Source organism: Sorghum bicolor, chromosome 1, assembly GCF_000003195.3.
Source record: "Sorghum bicolor cultivar BTx623 chromosome 1, Sorghum_bicolor_NCBIv3, whole genome shotgun sequence".
Taxonomy (NCBI): Eukaryota; Viridiplantae; Streptophyta; class Magnoliopsida; order Poales; family Poaceae; genus Sorghum; species Sorghum bicolor.
The window spans coordinates 65,841,399-65,856,338 of NC_012870.2; the positions used below are offsets into that span (position 1 = coordinate 65,841,399).

The window sequence follows — 14,940 nt, forward strand, 5'->3', positions numbered from 1 at the left end:
AGTGTCCCTGTGAAAAGGGGGAGTACTTCCTCTTAAGTTGCCTGTGTAATTTTGTTATTGTTTGGCTATAAAAAAATGGATTATATCTTAAGTTGTCTTTTAATTGCACTAATTGATTGTTTAATATTGTTGTTTGAAAATTCAATCACCTGAAATATAGCAACTTCAGTAATATAATTCTGAATTCCAAGCAAAAACCATCTTGCATACTAGAGCGAGCGAGATGACTACGTCTACATCTACGCAGGCTATTATACTGACTCTAGCGAACCGATGAGTTTTCTTATAAGTAAATAAAGCCCAATTGTTACCAAGGTAGCCAAGAGCTAGCGGGCACCATCGACAATTCGACATCGCTGTGGCATTTGGGGACGAGAGAGTGTGTTGTAGGTCCAAGACACCCGATAAAAGCTCGTGTAATTTTCGGCTAGGTGGCTACGACAGAATGGAGGGCTACATATGCTGCTAGTAACTCGGATCGATATGCTTGATTGGTTGCTTGTACAATGTCTTATCTAGGTCTTCTAGTGCAATTTACTTCTGTTTAATTACCTACACTCCTCTATAAGCAAGTTAGCGCATATATATATATAAAAGTTCCTGGCCACGTCCGTTGAACACATTTCAATTGTGACGTCAAAATCCTAACTGCATCAAGTATTTTTGAGCATGACCTGATAAGCTCCACGGTGCGCTTAGCTAAAATAGATCCATGTATGTTAACATCTCTGATAGGGAGTAACGGAGTTGGGGAAGAGGAGCAGGACAGAGAGGAAGGAAAGCAGAACACATAAGGTAACGGTAATAGGAATCTTAATACTGGTTTGGTTTGTTCTTGTTTGATGCCCCCCTCGGGTTTCACAGACTCCGTTTTATACATGGGCAGCGTCCAGACTTGAGCCCGCAGGCGCAGCTGCGTTTAGTCGCTGGCTCAAGCCCATTCGGGTCCACTGACGAGAACATTTGGCCGCCTGGCTCGAGCCCCTTTTCTTGGACGCGTCACGCTTGATTCTTCAGTCGCTGCATCTTGTCCCTCGCCCGATGACTCACGTTCTGCTTGTGTCGTACTGCTGACAATGTAGCAATATTTGCATTTCAGATAAACAACGAATACTTCAAGACGGTATGTTTCCAGTTTCCACTCAACAAATCACACACTAGTAGTATGGTTCTACGTAGACCACTAGACTGAATGTACTGTTTGCAAGACTACACTCTAATTATTGGGTTTTTTTACTAGCTAGGATTGATTCCAAACAGAGCACAGTTTTTAAACGCACATCACTCCATTTCCTCTCGATCTGCACAACAATTTTAACCGCAGGCTTTTTCTCCGAGCAGAGCCTTCATCTCGTTTCGTTTCCGGATGCCAGTTTGGAGGCGCCAGTGATTCAGAACCGCATCTGGCATTAGGGATGCCAAGAACCACTGGACCGAGTGGCGCCAGTACGGGACGCACCTCGCCTCGTAGCCGATGCAGCGAAGAGCTGCTCTGGCGTACTCCTCAGGCGATGGTATGAACGGAGAAGCACCCTTCACAGGCGACATCTTGGTAGCCACATACAGGGGGATCTGGATCACGTACAAACCATGGGATGGGAGATCATATATATATAGCAAAAAAAAAGCACTAAAATATACTCTCTCCGTCTCAAATTATAAGTCATTCCAAAAATCTTGTAGAGTCAAAGTTTTTCAAGTTTGACCAAATTTATATAGCAAAATAATAACATTTTTGGTACCAACCAAGTATCATTAGATTCTTTGTTAGTTATATTTTTATAGTATACCTATTTTATGACATAATTTTTTATATTTCTTTCTATATTTTTGGTCAAACTTAAAAATGTTTTGACTCTCCAAGATTCTTAGAATGACTTATAATTTGGAACGGAGGGAGTACTTGAGAAGGGATAAACTAGCTAGAAAGCCATGTATATATGTCGACAGAAGCTAATTAAGAAACTTGAACTAAAGAAGCAAAAAGCTAATCCGACTTACAGAAAAGCAGCAAGAAGGTAATACCTGGCATTGCACGTCTACACCATATTGTTTGTATTCGACACTCAGGCTTCGAGAAAATTGATCAACGTACCTAACAGCAGATCAATGCATAGACAGTTGGGTTCAACAAATATGCAAGATGAGTGTTTCTGTACTGAAAAGAAAAAGATAGCAATGCTATATATATCCAACAATTTATTGGATGTTAGAACTTACTACCAGATCATTCTGAACAAAATTTGTACACTCTAGATCAGTAGAATCATCAGTACCCATGTTAAGTTAACTAACCACACACGTTCGTAATCAATTCATTGTCCTGATATTATACGCCCATCTTTTCCGTTGGAAAAAGGATGCTGTTCTAATCGTACGTAATACTACTAGTGTGCATATCTGTCACGTACGCTGCATTGTGCCATTTCGTCTGTGCTCTGCAAAGCATATGCCTCTACCAATCGTGGCAGGTAGGAATGTGTACAGTGAGCATTTATGATTATTCATGTGGCATTACAAATAACAAACAGCATTAATGGTGGTACAGAACATTCAATGCCATGTTCTCTTTTCTACAGAAACTGAAAATGAGTCAGATATATTTCATATATTTTCCAGTGATTAGAAAAAAAAGTGTTAAAATTAAACTACAGCTAGAGCACAGATTCATAGTTGTTACTGATACCTTGTTCTGTCACCAAAAAGGTTTAATTAAATCTACAACAAAGCAGCCATATGCAAGGGTAACCAACAAAACCATTTTTTCCCACAGAAAAGAAAATAAATGAAGTTTTTGCCTTTTTTCCAATAAAAGCTATCATAATCGAAAAACGACCCGAAGTTGACATACAACTATATTTATATTCCATGCCAAAACACACTCGTTTTGGAAACACGTCGACTTCAAACCCATTTTGTGGAAATCTTAGCTTTCTGTAATCCATGGCCTCGCATTTAATTTGTGCATCGCAGTTGATAAAAACGTTGGCTCACGGTAAACTTTATTGTCTATCACATCGAATATTTAGACACACGCATAAAATATTAAATATTTAAGAAATTAAAAACACAGCTAGAGAATAATTTAATAGATAAATTTTTTGAGTCTAAATAGTTTATGATTGAACACTAATTGCTAAATAAAATAAAAATGTTACTATACCTATTAAATTTTAACACCCCAACCAAACGCCCCCTCAACCCAATTAAGTTCTTTTTAGTAATAAGACGGAGACAATAAAAATAAGAAAGTAGGTTGAGCATGCAACATGCATGTGAGCATGTCAATAACCCGTCAGGTAAAAGTTCTCTTAACTCAAAAAATGTTGATAAGAAATTATTAATAATTTTTTTAGTAAGGCCAAGCCCAGGCAGCGTGGACGGTATGGGCGTTTGCAGGTGTTTGCAATGGCACGCAGTTGCACTTGCAGAAAGAATGGCAGATGACCTCGTTCGACCTGTCGTCGTCGTCGTCTAAGATGCGACATGCTCATGCCACTTGGCTACTAGCTTGATGACGCAAAAAGTAGGAGTAGATGATACGTTGTCGCTTACGCTTTGCTCGCCGCGTAGACGGCGTAGAGCGGGAACGCCGGCACGACGACGCTGGAGCCGGAGCCCACGTTGACGACGGCGCCCCTCCCCTTGGCCGCCATCATCGGCAGCAGGGCGCGCGTGATCCGCGTCGCGGCCTCGACGTTCACCCGCAGGACGGCCTCCCACACGGGGCGCTCCACCTCGTGGAAGTAGGCGGCGCACGGGTACGTGGCGCCGGCGTTGTTGACGAGGACGCCCACGTCGCGGCCCTCCACGGCGGCCACCACCCGCGCCACCCCGCGCCGCGCGTCGTCGTCCCCGGTCACGGCGAGGTCGAACTCCACGGTCCGCACCTTGCACGACGGCGGCGCGGCGGCCAGGACCTCCTTCGCCACCCGCGCCAGCTTGTCCGGGCTCCGCCCCACGAGCACGAGGTGGAGCCCCGCGCGCGCCAGCTCCAGCGCCACCGCGCGGCCGATGCCGTCCGTGGCGCCGGTCACCACCGCCCACGTCCCGTACCACCCCGCCAGGTCCCTGCCCGGCCGCAGGAACGCGCGGTGGAGCCAGAGGAGGAAGGTGGCGGCGGACCGCACGACGATGTAGAGGCCGATGGCGACCAGGGCGGCGAACCACGCCGGCGGCGGCGAGGAAATGGGCCATGACGCCTCATCTGCCGCTAATAAGACCATCTCGTCCTCTGCCGGCATGGACGGTAGCAGGCTCAGCTCATTATGAGTGACCTTTGGGGTTGGCCTATGCTATATACCTCTTTACTAATTAACAGGCGCGGCTCTGTTCACGGGTCTAAAAAGTTGGCTAATTTTTTTTGAGCTGGTTGGTAGAAAAAGTACGGCTGATAAGAGCGAGTCCCATTAGTCATTTTTCACTCAAATACTATGAGTCTATGACTAAATGGACTAAATGCCATCAAATGGAAACCTTCTGCCAAAGGTGTCTGCACTGCCAGCCTTCATGCTTCTCAACTCTCAAATGCAGGTACTTCACCCTAATCAAGGTTCAAGAAGCATTGGCAACCAAGAGATGGATATTGTGAGAAGAACATGGGCTCATAAGTTCCTTCCTCCAAATATAAAGGCATTTTTTTGGAGGCTCATCAGAACTGCAATTGCTACTGGAGCACGAGCTGGAAACCTTTCTAATAAGATAAGCAAATATTACGCCACATGCAACTCGATTGAAAATGATTCACATTTGTTCTTTCGTTTGCAACTTTGCAAGGGTGGTTTGGTTCTCATCCAAAACACCCCTATGCACTTCTTTGCTTCCTTTGTGAACAGGATGGCGTACAGGAGATTCTTTCTACTGTCATCAGAAACAACACTTCGGATACAGAATAATGACCACCCTCTGGTATATTTGGAAAGCGGTCAAAGAAATATTTGGAAAGCGAGAAATGACACTCGTTTTCAGGGCGGGCCTAGGACTAAGGCCACTAGGGCCATGGCCCTAGTTGTGGCCTAAAAATTTTGGGAGTAGCTCTTGAGGCCTAGTTTAGTTTTTAAAATTGTTCAAGATTTCCCGTCATAATGAATCTTTAGACACATACTGGAAGTATTAAATATAGACAAAAACAAAAACTAATTGCACAGATTACCTGTAATTTGCGAGACAAATCTTTTGAGCCTAGTTAGTTCGTTTTTGGACAATAATTGTCAAATACAAACGAAAATGCTATAGTAGCAAAAACCAAAAAATTTCGCGAACTATTAATATGTGATATAGCGTGTAGTTACTCTATGTCTATATCTGTATATTTAGGGTGCATATGACCGGACGAAATGTAAGTAGACGAAGTATGTGATTATACTAGACCATTTAGGATGATATGTATATTAAGTATGCATACATATATAGAATATGTGGTTATATTTATTATATATACTACATTAATGGCACCTTAGTAATATTTTTTTAAAAAAAATATGGATTTCTTTGAAAAAATTTCGCATAGTAAGATCTAGAATATGAGTATATAAATATATTCAAATCGATCAACAAGTATGAACACATACCCAGTGTTGTTCAATAGACTATACTTTATATTATAGCTTTTGAATTTTGGCCGCTAGGATTTGGCCCTAGTCTTCACTAAATCCTGGGTCCGCCACTGCTCGTTTTCAAAGGAAGAAATGGTCTATTTTGCAGGTTCATGCGGTGGAGGCTGAGATCAATGTCACAACTGTCTCCCTACAAACGGACAGTTCAAAAAATAAAAAGGAGAGAGCTCAAAGTATTCATAGCTCTCATGCCCCGAGAGGAAAGGATCAACAGCTGATTCTACCCTGACGCCAATTCATGGTGAGAAGGTCCAGCAATGAAAATATTTGCAACTTCCCCAACCTGCTTCCTGGGGCAAGATGCTACTCCGATGTTTCTATAATCCCGGACAACATAAGCTCTATGCAAGGAAAGCTAGGCCTTGTTTAGTTCATCCTAAAAACCAAAAAATTTTCAAGATTCCTCGTTACATCGAATCTTGTGGCACATGCATGAAACATTAAATATATATAAAAACAAAAACTAATTACACAGTTTAGCTGTAAATTACGAGACGAATCTTTTGATCCTAGTTAGTCTATGATTAGATAATATTTGTCACAAACAAACGAAAGTGCTACAGTACTAAAATTTTTTTTACTTTTCGGAACTAAACAAGGCCCTAGACTAGGAATCTTCATTCTAGATGCAAACCACCAGATTAAATTCTACATCAAAGCTCAAATCAATCAAGCCACCTCTGTCCTTATGGCTATGGCTGAAGCTGCTGGCATTGCGCTTATTGCTGGTTGAATCACCTCCTTGCTCCATATCAGAAATATCTCTTTCCTCACTGATAGCCAGCTGCCGGTTAACCTTCTTTAACGGCTCCGAATTGTGCTCGCCTCCTCGTTGGGAGATCAAATCATTCACCCAAAGATTTCTAAATGTTGTAGTCAACTCAAATAGCAAAGTTCTCAAGATTTAGAGGAGTTTCAATTTGTTAGCTTCTCAAGCTTTTAGGCCTTGTTTAGTTCATCCCGAAATCCAAAAAGTTTTCAAGATTCTCCGTCACATCGAATCTTGCGGCAAATGCATTAAGCATTAAATGTAGACGAAAACAAAAACTAATTACACAGTTTGTCTGTAAATCGCGAGATAAATCTTTTGATTCTAGTTAGTTCATGATTGAACAATATTTGTCAAATAAAAACGAAAGTGCTACAGTAGCGAAATCCGTAATTTTTTCGGAACTAAAGGAGGCCTTAGACATTCTAGGGCCTTGTTTAGTTACAAAATATTTTGCAAAATCGACACTGTAGCTTTTTCGTTTGTATTTGACAAATATTGTCCAATCATGGACTAACTATGCTCAAAAGATTCGTCTCGTCAATTCCGACCAAACTGTGCAATTAGTTTTTATTTTTGTCTATATTTAATATTTCATGCATATGTCTAAAGATTCGATGTGACGGGGAATCTGAAAAATTTTGCAAAATTTTTTGGAACTAAACAAGGCCTAGGAAACTTCTCGTGTACCAACGCAAACCATGTGGCCCCGTTTGGTATGTCCAGTTAAACTTTAACTCTTATTACATCGAATATTTGAACACATACATAAAGTATTAAATATAGACTATTTACACAATTAAAAAACATAATTAAAGAGTAGTTTGCGAGACGAATCTTTTAAGTCTAATTAATCTATGATTGAACACTAATTACCAAATAAGGCCTTGTTTAGTTCCAAAATATTTTGCAAAATCGACACTGTAGCTTTTTCGTTTGTATTTGACAAATATTGTTCAATTATAGATTAACTAGGGTCAAAAGATTCGTCTCGTCAATTTCGACCAAACTGTGCAATTAGTTTTTATTTTTGTCTATATTTAATACTTCATGCATGTGTCTAAAGATTTGATGTGACGGGGAATCTGAAAAATTTTGCAAAATTTTTTGGGAACTAAACAAGGCCTAAGACAAAATTGTTACGTTAAAAAAACCCCTCTGTGTATTGCAACCTGAAATGAGGTCAGCACTGAGGCACTGTAGTCCCAGTGCGGTGCCGTGCGTGCAGCTGCAGCGGGCGTTAAAGACAGCTGCGTGATTGCAAGGCGTTTTATGGCCGGAGTAAATGCAAAATGTTAGCTGCCCATGCTTCGGACAGCAGCGATCCATCCATCGATCGTGAACGCAGAAAGGTCCACGGTCAGACACGGATGCAGTGCAAGCTGGGCGTGCCCTACAGCGGAAAGCTCCGAACCGATTTATTAGTGGCGGTTCTGAATACGATTTATAATTTCTTTTATATATATTGATAATATAAACATATATAAAGGACACAGTAGGAAGAGTATATCTATTAAGGAAAATCTACTTGGGAAAGAGCATATAGATATGAGATAGTGCAAACGTAATCTCCATGGAGCCAAATTCTTTGTTTTTTAACATTTTTTGAAAATATTCATATTTACACTCTTAAACGTTTACTTTCGTCTTTAGACCTCAGATATCGGCGACATGGCTCATGGTATCCAAAGCATCTTCAATAGTTTGGTAAAATTCACTTGCCAAATCTTTTGATTTGGTAAGTTGCTAAAACATATGACAAAGTGAGATTTTCTTCTATCTCCAACAGTTTGTCAATTGGGCTTGATAAACTTAAAAAGAAGACCCACAACCAACAACCAAATCAACTAATATGCTGGATAACAAGTTGACAAATATAGGCGCGCGATACTGCTGGATAGCAAGTTGCCAAAAGATGGCAACCCATTTACCAAACTATTGGAGTGGTTATTTTCTAGTTTTGCCAAATAAATAAGAAATCGTAAGTTCATTTAAGAAACTGATGGAGATGCTATAACACGTCTATATTTGAAAAAAGTTTTAAGCATGTTGGTACTAACTTTGAAAAGCTTTGGAACCCCTATTATGGTGTGGAGTGGCAGACCAAAGTGATGCACTTTGGTGTTGGTGTTTTCTAGGTAGCCATGGACTATCTACCCCTTAGGTGGTGGACTATCTGCCGACTAACGCAAGAAAACCAATAGATCGCAAAACAATCTGTTTATGGTTGTCACGTGAACGGCGAAGAGTGGGTGGCGGATAGTCCGCTAGCTAATTTCTCTTACGAGCAAAGTTGCTGGACATTCTATCCAAGCTATTGGGGTTCAATAGCAGACAGTTCGGGCTCTAGCTACAAATAATCTGTCGATCGGGTTTGGACCCAATGACTAGTTGGCTGTGAAGACAGATACTCCAGGCGTTGTCCTCACCCCCACGTACCACGCAGCCCTCCACCTCATTGCCCTGCCGCGCTCCCTTCCGTGCTTGACGATCCCTGTCGCGTGTCTAGTGCCTTCATTCCGATCTAATCTACTACAATGCCATGTCGGGCACCAACTCTATAACCTCCAACATGACCACCTCTGGCTAAATGGCAATGGTGTAAAGGCATCCCCCAATAGCAGGACAGGCCTTGTCGACGTCAAGACCCAAGAATCGATTATCCTGGAGTTTTGACATCCCAACTACTTCAACTGAGCATAGTTCTTCCTCTTCATGTGTACCAAGTTCGGGCTTCTCCATCACATCAACAACATTGCTCCGATCCTCGCGCTGATGATCCCACATGGTCTTAGTTGACAACTCACCTGTGCGCATAGTTGGATCTATAGGATCGAGCATCATCGATGATGTCCTCGACATTGCCATAGAACCCGAACAGACGATGCCTACTCTCTAGACAGGTGTCAAATGGCCTTTTCTAGGCCAACAAGGAGTCATGTGTCATCCTATGCTACGAGTCCACTTGATGGTTCAGAGGGGCCTCTCCATCAATGATTATAGTAAGTACATGAAGGTTGACTCTTTGCTTCATACAAAAAAGAGGGGGAAGAGAACATTGCAGGAGGAGAGAGTAGCATCGTACCGAGGGGACTAGAATAAACATTGTGTTGAGGTGGATAATATTCTCACAACTTCACAAAAAGTTACATTTTTTGTGTTTTTGATGAGTACATGAGGAGTTTTGAAAAAAATAGATTTGGTCCCCAACTCCAACTATGTATTTTGTCATAAGCGAAGTTAATTTATGGAGCTATTCCAATTGATCTAAGAAGTTGAAAGCATAATAACTAAAACAAAAATGCTAAAATAAAGCCTTAAGGCCCGCACAACCCATCCTGTGTCCCGCCCGAAGTTAGCCCCTCCTGCCCTCTCTCTCTCTAGTGACCGATGGCCTCCTCCTTGGCGCCCGGTGGCCTCCTCGCATCTACCCCACCGCCTCCCCTGCTCGTGGCCATGATGGAAATGGCGATGGCGGATCCGCTGCCAGGTATGCCCCTCCTCCTCCTCCTCCTCCTCCTCTCGATGGATCTAGTTTTTAGGGTTCTAGTGAGCTCTCTCTCCCTTTTTCCCAAACTTTGGTAGCTTAGAAGGAAAGAGGGTTTATGGAGGCAGGTAGGTGAGGCGATGGGAATGGCCGATGGATGGCTTAAGTGAGTTGGTGGCAGCAGGGGCGGTCAGACCAGGTCAGGGAGAGGGAGGCTCATCAGAGCTTGAGACGATGGTGGTGGACGAGCTTACCGAAGCAAGAGAAGATAGTGATGGTGGAGGGAGGGAAAGAGGGCAGCTGTTGTGGGCGCTAGGGTTCATCGAAGCTTCGGACAACCTTAGCGTCTGTGGCGGGGTGGTGACTAGTGGTGGAGGCAAGCTTTGTTTTTTTTCCTTTTTTGGCAACCAATTTTATTTCCTAAAATGGGGTGTGCATTTCAAAATTATTTCATGCATGTGCATGCTTTACTGTTTCCCTAAATAAAAAAGAATAGAACATTCCTAAACAAACCCTTATTCGATTTCCTAGCTTGAAAGTATTCACAACTCAAATAGTCTAACTTTTCAATTTAAAACAAAGTGGGGAGAAGAGAAGGGACGCCTATTTGGAGTTGCCTTGATCTCTCCACTTTGCCCTTGCTACAGTTCTCCAAGGTGAAAAGAGGGCGAACCACGCTTCTAGCGGTGATTCCACCAGCTCTCTTCCTCCCTGGCGGCCAATGAGGTGTCTTAGAGGGAGGTGAGCCGGGGAATCACTGTTTGGCTGTATATAGAGTAGCTAGTAGTCTACCTAGGTCTAGAGTTTGCTCGTTGTCAGTTGATGACGAGGCTAGAGTTTGCCGGGAGATAGTTCCTCTTTGGCGTGCTTTTCTGGGCGACATCGCGAGGCGAAGGCGTCGACGACGCTGGGGAATAATCTTTCTCCACCCCTCCACGTCTCGGCGGCGTTCCGCTCCAGCGCCGATGGTTGGGTCTGAGAGATCTGTGTGAGTCTGGGGTCGACGCACCTTCATCTTCACCAAGTGATGTTGCTGCTGGCTTGCTTTTGATTGGATGTGGTTCTATTCATGGGTGTTGTGGTTGGTGGCTAGCCGGATCTGGCTCTTTCTTTCCTCGGCGGTGGTGGCCGTCAAACGGTGAGCACAGATCCATGAGTTGGAGGAGTTAGGGCATAACCCCGGTCTATGGGCAATCACCGATGGCTTCATCTCGTTTACTCGACGGGTGTCAATTTCGACTCCACTTCAAAGCCAGAGTGAGATGGGACCTCTCTAGCCCATGGTAGTGATCGTCTTCTTCTTCGGTGGCGGTGGGGCGGCGACGAGGTGGATGACCACATAGGGTTCACGAAAGATCAAGGGGCATCATTGTAATATTTTTTTTCTAGAGTCCTTTGTGTAGTTTGGCTAGAACAGTTGTATCTGTATCCTATTCGTATGTGTCTGTATTTATACGCCTATACTATGTACGTTTTCCTTATCTAGAAATACAAACGTTTTATCAAGAAAAAAAAAGTGGGGGAAAAGAGAAGAATGACCTGAGTGACCAACCGATCCTCCGCCTCCACGCCCGCCTTGTTGAGCGTTTCCGTTCCTCACTGCACCTGCACACCACCAAATTCCAAATCCAATTCCACTTCCACTTCGGATACCCCCATGGCCTATCACACCTGTTGCTGAATCCCCGCTTTCTTCGACGGCCGGACGGCGTACACGCCCTAGCTAATTGATGCTTGCTTCAGCCCAGGGTTTTCCGACGAATCCTCTCCTCTTCCAGCCAATTGCAGTTTGCGGCTGTGCTAGGCTAGGCTAGGCTTTCCTCAGCAGCACTTCCGCCCTTCGGCTCTTGTGGCTGATCGAATTGGCTCGCTGCTTCCATCGGCAATCCAATCGGGAGATGGCTACCACTCAGTTCGCCATGGTTGAGGAGCTGGCCTCGCTCATCAAGGACAACCTGCACAGCAAGCACCTTATCCTCTCCACTGAGGAGTCCCTCATAGCAGCCCTCCAGCAGCTCCACTGCCGCGACGGCGACGGCGACCTTGAAGAGGACGGCGACGCGGCGGATACGATAGAGCTCCAGCCTGCCGGGGCCTACCACCGCCTTCTCTTGCATCGCCTTGCTGAAATTTATGGGTACACCTGCTAGCTTGATTGGGATTATTTGTGTGTCTGTGCTGTGTCTGACAGCTAGTTTGCCTGCTTCTTCTACCTAGGTTCGCTCATGAATCGGTTGGTGAAGGCGAGGATCGACATTTAGTCCTCCAGCGCTGCCCTGAAACAGCCATGTATGTTGCCAAGCTTGCTTCAAATAGAATCTCTCTCCATGTCATGTTTTCTTGACTTGTTGCCCATCATCTTTATGCATTTGCTTTTCTGTTTTGTAGACTATGTTCTAACATTAGAGCAGAACCCATGTTGTACCACAATATTAGTATGTTTCAAGTTGAAATCAAGTATCTTTCAACCAGCATTTGATGCTTGGATGAATGCAGGAGAAATAAAATTGCAGCCAATTCATCTACACATTCAGACACAACTTTACAGTTGCATTTCGATAAATGTAATCCCTTGTAGTATGATATTCTGTTTGGAGGTATTAATAGATATGGTCACTTCTTTTCTCTACATGCCAGTTGCACCCTAACTAATTCTGTTCCTCAGAACTGTTCTATAATTTGATCTATGCATATTCTTTTTAGGTACCATACTATTGTAGTATTGTGGGCTTCAACTGCACCTTGTATCCGTAGCATCTTACATGTTGATTTCTTCATGTTGGATTTACCTTTTGTTGCTGTTCTCACCTGCTCTTTTCTTTCTATACTATTTTTATCTCAAAAGTTGTGCTATATCTTATTGATTAAATACTTAGCTTTTGTAATTTTCCCTTTAGGCTGAATTAGTTATCTCGTTTGTTGCAGCCCATCTGTCCTTGTTAGTGATATGTTATGGAAGTTTGATTACAGCGATGATCTGACGTCTGTTGTGCTAACCAGAAATGATACAGGTGATCCACTTTTCTTCCCATTTATATAAAAAAAGAGGGGGGCATTTATCTGTCGTATCATGTGCATCTTGTATTTGTCTATTTGGACATACTTTAGTGTCATATAATCTACTTATAAGGGGCTGTAGACGAGCAATTTATATCTTTGTAAGCAAGATTTGGCAATAGGAGATGTAAAAAAACTGGTTGTAGAAATAAATCTAAACCCATGTTCTTGTGGGCTTTACATGGGTGGTTAGTCAATACATCCATATTATCTGGTTCATTCGCAACATATGTGCTTTTCGCTGTTTGTATGGACATGTTCTTGCGGGCTTTACATGGGTGGTTAGCCTTGTCTTGTTCATTTGCCACATATGTGCTTCTCGCTGTTTGTATGGACATATTGTGATACTTCAGAAGACATACTTGTTTTGATGCCTAGCTATTGTTGCCCCCAAAAACTCTGAATGCATCACCTTGTACTATTATATAACCACTATTATGCATATCAGTGTAAGGTCTCATGTACTCACTCCTCTGTAACAAGTTGTGATTCTTCTATCAGATTTTCAAAAACCTCAGAAGGCAGATGTTGCCAAAGAAGCTGTTTCTGTTAAAAACTCGCATCTGAAAGATAATACAGGTATGCAGGATATGAACTCTGCCTTTCAGCCAAAAGTCTTGTGGTTACAAATAGGAATTCGGTAAACATTATTTGCATGGATCTCAACATATAAATTTACATAGAAGCATGCGGGTTTGAAAAATGAAAAGTACAGCCAGTAACCAGTTTGTCCTTATCTTTCAGACCTGAAACCTCTGAAGCAGCCAGCAGTACTTCCAGCAGCATCGTTGAAGGAGAGGGAAGCTGCTTATCGAGCTGCTCGTGAGCGAATCTTCTCTGGGGATGATCCCAAGGGAAATGATAGGTCACATATGAAATGTAGACAGGTTCCTGTCGTTGCTCAACGGATGATTGCCCATGCACTCGGTCAAAAGGTTCAAAATACCACAGACACAGTTGCCTCCACAGAAAGCAGAGGAAAACAGCTGTCGAATGGGAAAAATATTCCGACACATAGCAGGAACAACTTCTGCCCAGTTACACCAGATAATAGAGAAGCAGTTCGAAATGGGAAGCCAAACTCAGCTGGTAGTAACTCGTATCAAACTCCATCAAGCCAAAGGTGCCGCACAACTAATACTAGAGCTGTTACTGCTGAAAGCTTGAAGAAAGAGCAGACTGGAGCAGCTAAAAGAATGTTTGCACATGCACTGGGGCTGTCTGCAGCTCGAGGAAGTTGTGGTGCACTGCCCAAACCGAAGTAAAGATCTGGAGTTGAGAATGCGGATAAGTGGAGAAGGTTGCCAGTTGCCTATGGAAGCTCCCACTGAGCTTCCTGTCCTGTCATATGTATGCCGTGGGATGAGCCTGCAACAGTTGGTGCTCTTTTGTGCCATCTACTTCTGTGAAATGGTTTTTGCTATGTGGTAGCAGATGAAAGGGGTTATTGGTTGGAATGTTAATTGTTGGACCCAGAGAGGATATGTGGGTTCGAAAGGCAAGCCCAGTTGGGGAAAGAGCTTGCTGGATACGCATGGTATGACAAGCCAAGTGGAAGTGCTTCACCAGAGTGGAATGAAAGAAAAATGATCCTCGATGCTCGTATTGTACTTTGGTTATATCGCTCTAGGTTGCTGCAATATGTTTACTCTAGGATGTTATCCAATGCTGTTATTTTTTTCCCCTTTGACTATACCTATGTAAGAATGACTTGCTGGATTTGTGGTGTCGTCTTGATTTAATTTGCACCCTCAAGTTAAATGTTTGTATTTGATTTACGTAACTTAGCTGTCAAAATCTTCCCTTTTCAAAGTAAAATAAGCATGAGGCTTTTAAGTGTTAATTAGAGCTCTAGCTCGCGAATTTTTGAGCATTCTGTCCCTGGCTACAGAAATTTAAGCTGTGGGCAGGTTGAAGGCATCTATTTTATCCTTTTTTAAAAAATTATAGATAGATTCTGGATTAAATGTAAAGGTTTAGTCCATTTCAATTTATCGTACGAACTTGAAATT

General features: G+C 42.9%; 2 protein-coding genes across 3 annotated transcripts; one reads left to right on the top strand and one right to left on the bottom strand.

Annotated features, from left to right (window-relative positions):
- Window positions 797-4,288, bottom strand: LOC8082647 (very-long-chain 3-oxoacyl-CoA reductase-like protein At1g24470). The gene is made up of 3 exons (XM_002467806.2): window positions 3,556-4,288; window positions 2,026-2,095; window positions 797-1,572 (listed from the first exon to the last, which is right to left on the bottom strand). The coding sequence occupies exons 1-3, from the start codon at window positions 4,242-4,244 to the stop codon at window positions 1,315-1,317; spliced, it is 1,017 nt and encodes a 338-aa protein (XP_002467851.1). The 5' UTR covers window positions 4,245-4,288; the 3' UTR covers window positions 797-1,314.
- On the top strand, window positions 11,374-14,711 carry LOC8082284 (R3H domain-containing protein 1). Of its 2 annotated transcripts, XM_002465223.2 has the most exons (5): window positions 11,375-12,008; window positions 12,089-12,160; window positions 12,797-12,882; window positions 13,430-13,507; window positions 13,673-14,711. In XM_002465223.2, exons 1-5 carry the CDS (start codon window positions 11,770-11,772, stop codon window positions 14,191-14,193), a joined length of 996 nt encoding a protein of 331 aa, XP_002465268.1. In that variant the 5' UTR covers window positions 11,375-11,769; the 3' UTR covers window positions 14,194-14,711. The 2 variants fall into 2 exon arrangements, with proteins under 2 accessions (XP_021307589.1, XP_002465268.1); XM_021451914.1 differs by lacking the exon at window positions 13,430-13,507 and having other exon boundaries at window positions 11,374-12,008.

Coding starts and splice junctions, on each gene's coding strand:
- LOC8082647 (XM_002467806.2), bottom strand. CDS start 4,244: ATGCCGGCAGAGGACGAGATGGTCTTATTAGCGGCAGATGAGGCGTCA. Junction 2,096..3,555: donor GTCTACGCGGCGAGCAAAGC/GTAAGCGACAAC, acceptor ATCTGCTGTTAG/GTACGTTGATCAATTTTCTC. Junction 1,573..2,025: donor GTGTAGACGTGCAATGCCAG/GTATTACCTTCT, acceptor TACGTGATCCAG/ATCCCCCTGTATGTGGCTAC.
- LOC8082284 (XM_002465223.2), top strand. CDS start 11,770: ATGGCTACCACTCAGTTCGCCATGGTTGAGGAGCTGGCCTCGCTCATC. Junction 12,161..12,796: donor CGCTGCCCTGAAACAGCCAT/GTATGTTGCCAA, acceptor CGTTTGTTGCAG/CCCATCTGTCCTTGTTAGTG. Junction 12,883..13,429: donor GCTAACCAGAAATGATACAG/GTGATCCACTTT, acceptor TTCTTCTATCAG/ATTTTCAAAAACCTCAGAAG.